Here is a 1,356-nt window from a genome sequence, read left to right on the forward strand (position 1 = left end):
TCCCTCCATGTCCCTTCAGGGGCTCCGTACAGAATATATAGTAGTTGAGTTGGGTTATTGTACTTGTACCTCAGAGATGTACTGACCTTATAAATGAGTAAAAAATCCCACAGGCTACAGAGTATCTGTGGCTGCGATGAGTTAAAGTAAACCTCTCATCTTTCCCCGTCAGTTTGAGTGGGCGTGGCAGCACCCCCACTCCTCCAGACGGCTTTCCCACGTCTCCCGGCGTTCCAAGAAGGAGAGCAGCCTGCAGTTCCACTGGCGCGTCGTCTCCAACATGCTGAGGGTGGCGCCATGGAGCAGGCTTCCTCTGACGGCCCGCTGGCTCAGGCAGGAGTACAGGATGGACTTTGACCCCGGCCTGCAGCCCCCCCTGCACATCCCCATCGCCTTCGGCAGCGTGAGGGCCAAGAAGAAGCTGCCGTCGCCGTCTGCAGGGGAAGAGCTGATGAACACGTGCTTTCTCTGCAAGAAGATGGCAACGGTAAGAGTCGTGATGAAATCGGGAGGATGGGGTATAAAACTTCTTTTACATATATGGTTAATACAACATGTAATAAAAAAAAAATATATATAGATAAAACGCCATCAGAAGCATGGGCGGTTCTAGACAGGGGCCAACGGGGGCCAGTACCCCTGTAGATCATATCCTGGCCCTCATATGGCCCCCGTACCGGAGACATAATACTAAAAGAAATTCTACTGATATTATGCACTAGAACAGACATGGTTACGATAGATCCTTTGGATCTATTTCATTTTTTATTTTCTTAAAAAATTATATTTGACTAATTATTTAAAAAGTTGTATTTAGATATGATCCAAGTTTTCATCTGCTGAATGTTTTTTTCAAAACAAATTTTAAAAACCAATTTTTTCTGCTTTATCAGCTTTTCTTCAGTTCTAAGTCTAATTTTATAGAAAAATGTAATTTTAACTTGAAAATAAAAAAAATATGCAAAATTCCTAAATTATAAAAGTATATTGACCTAATATTCCAAATAATAGCTTTATTTGATCTTTTAGATATTTATATTGCTACAATTTTTGAGTTGCTTTTTTGCTATGCTAAGAGATTCTATTTTGATTTTAACGATAATCCAAATGAACATTTTTAAGCCAAAAATAAATATTTTCAATTGGAAGACCTAAACCTAATTGAATGGAAATTTCATTTCATGCAGCTGTCTTAATATATCTGAATCCCCTGTTTTTTGTTTCATGCTTTTCTGGGCCCCCATGAAAACATGCTGGCCCCCTCCCGGCCCCCTGGTACATTTGGTCTAGAACCGCCACTGGTCAGAATGCTTATAATATTAGGTGTGTCTCAGCATTAAACCTTAGAAGGGGACG

The 1,356-nt window shown here is 41.0% G+C and overlaps 1 protein-coding gene across 1 annotated transcript in view; it reads left to right on the forward strand.

Moving 5' to 3' along the window:
* The window catches only part of LOC107103120 (structure-specific endonuclease subunit slx1-like), a 3,987-nt gene extending 3,391 nt beyond the window's left edge, over positions 1-596 (forward strand). Inside the window, exon 3 of the mRNA XM_015402650.1 lies at positions 173-596. Within this exon, the coding sequence (XP_015258136.1) occupies positions 173-580 (408 nt within the window). The 3' untranslated portion in view covers positions 581-596. The remainder of the gene's footprint in view (positions 1-172) is intronic.
* Positions 597-1,356: the final 760 nt, after the last annotated feature.

This window comes from Cyprinodon variegatus, unplaced genomic scaffold (genome assembly GCF_000732505.1).
Source record: "Cyprinodon variegatus isolate N-32 unplaced genomic scaffold, C_variegatus-1.0 Scaffold1378, whole genome shotgun sequence".
In the NCBI taxonomy this organism is placed as follows: domain Eukaryota; kingdom Metazoa; phylum Chordata; class Actinopteri; order Cyprinodontiformes; family Cyprinodontidae; genus Cyprinodon; species Cyprinodon variegatus.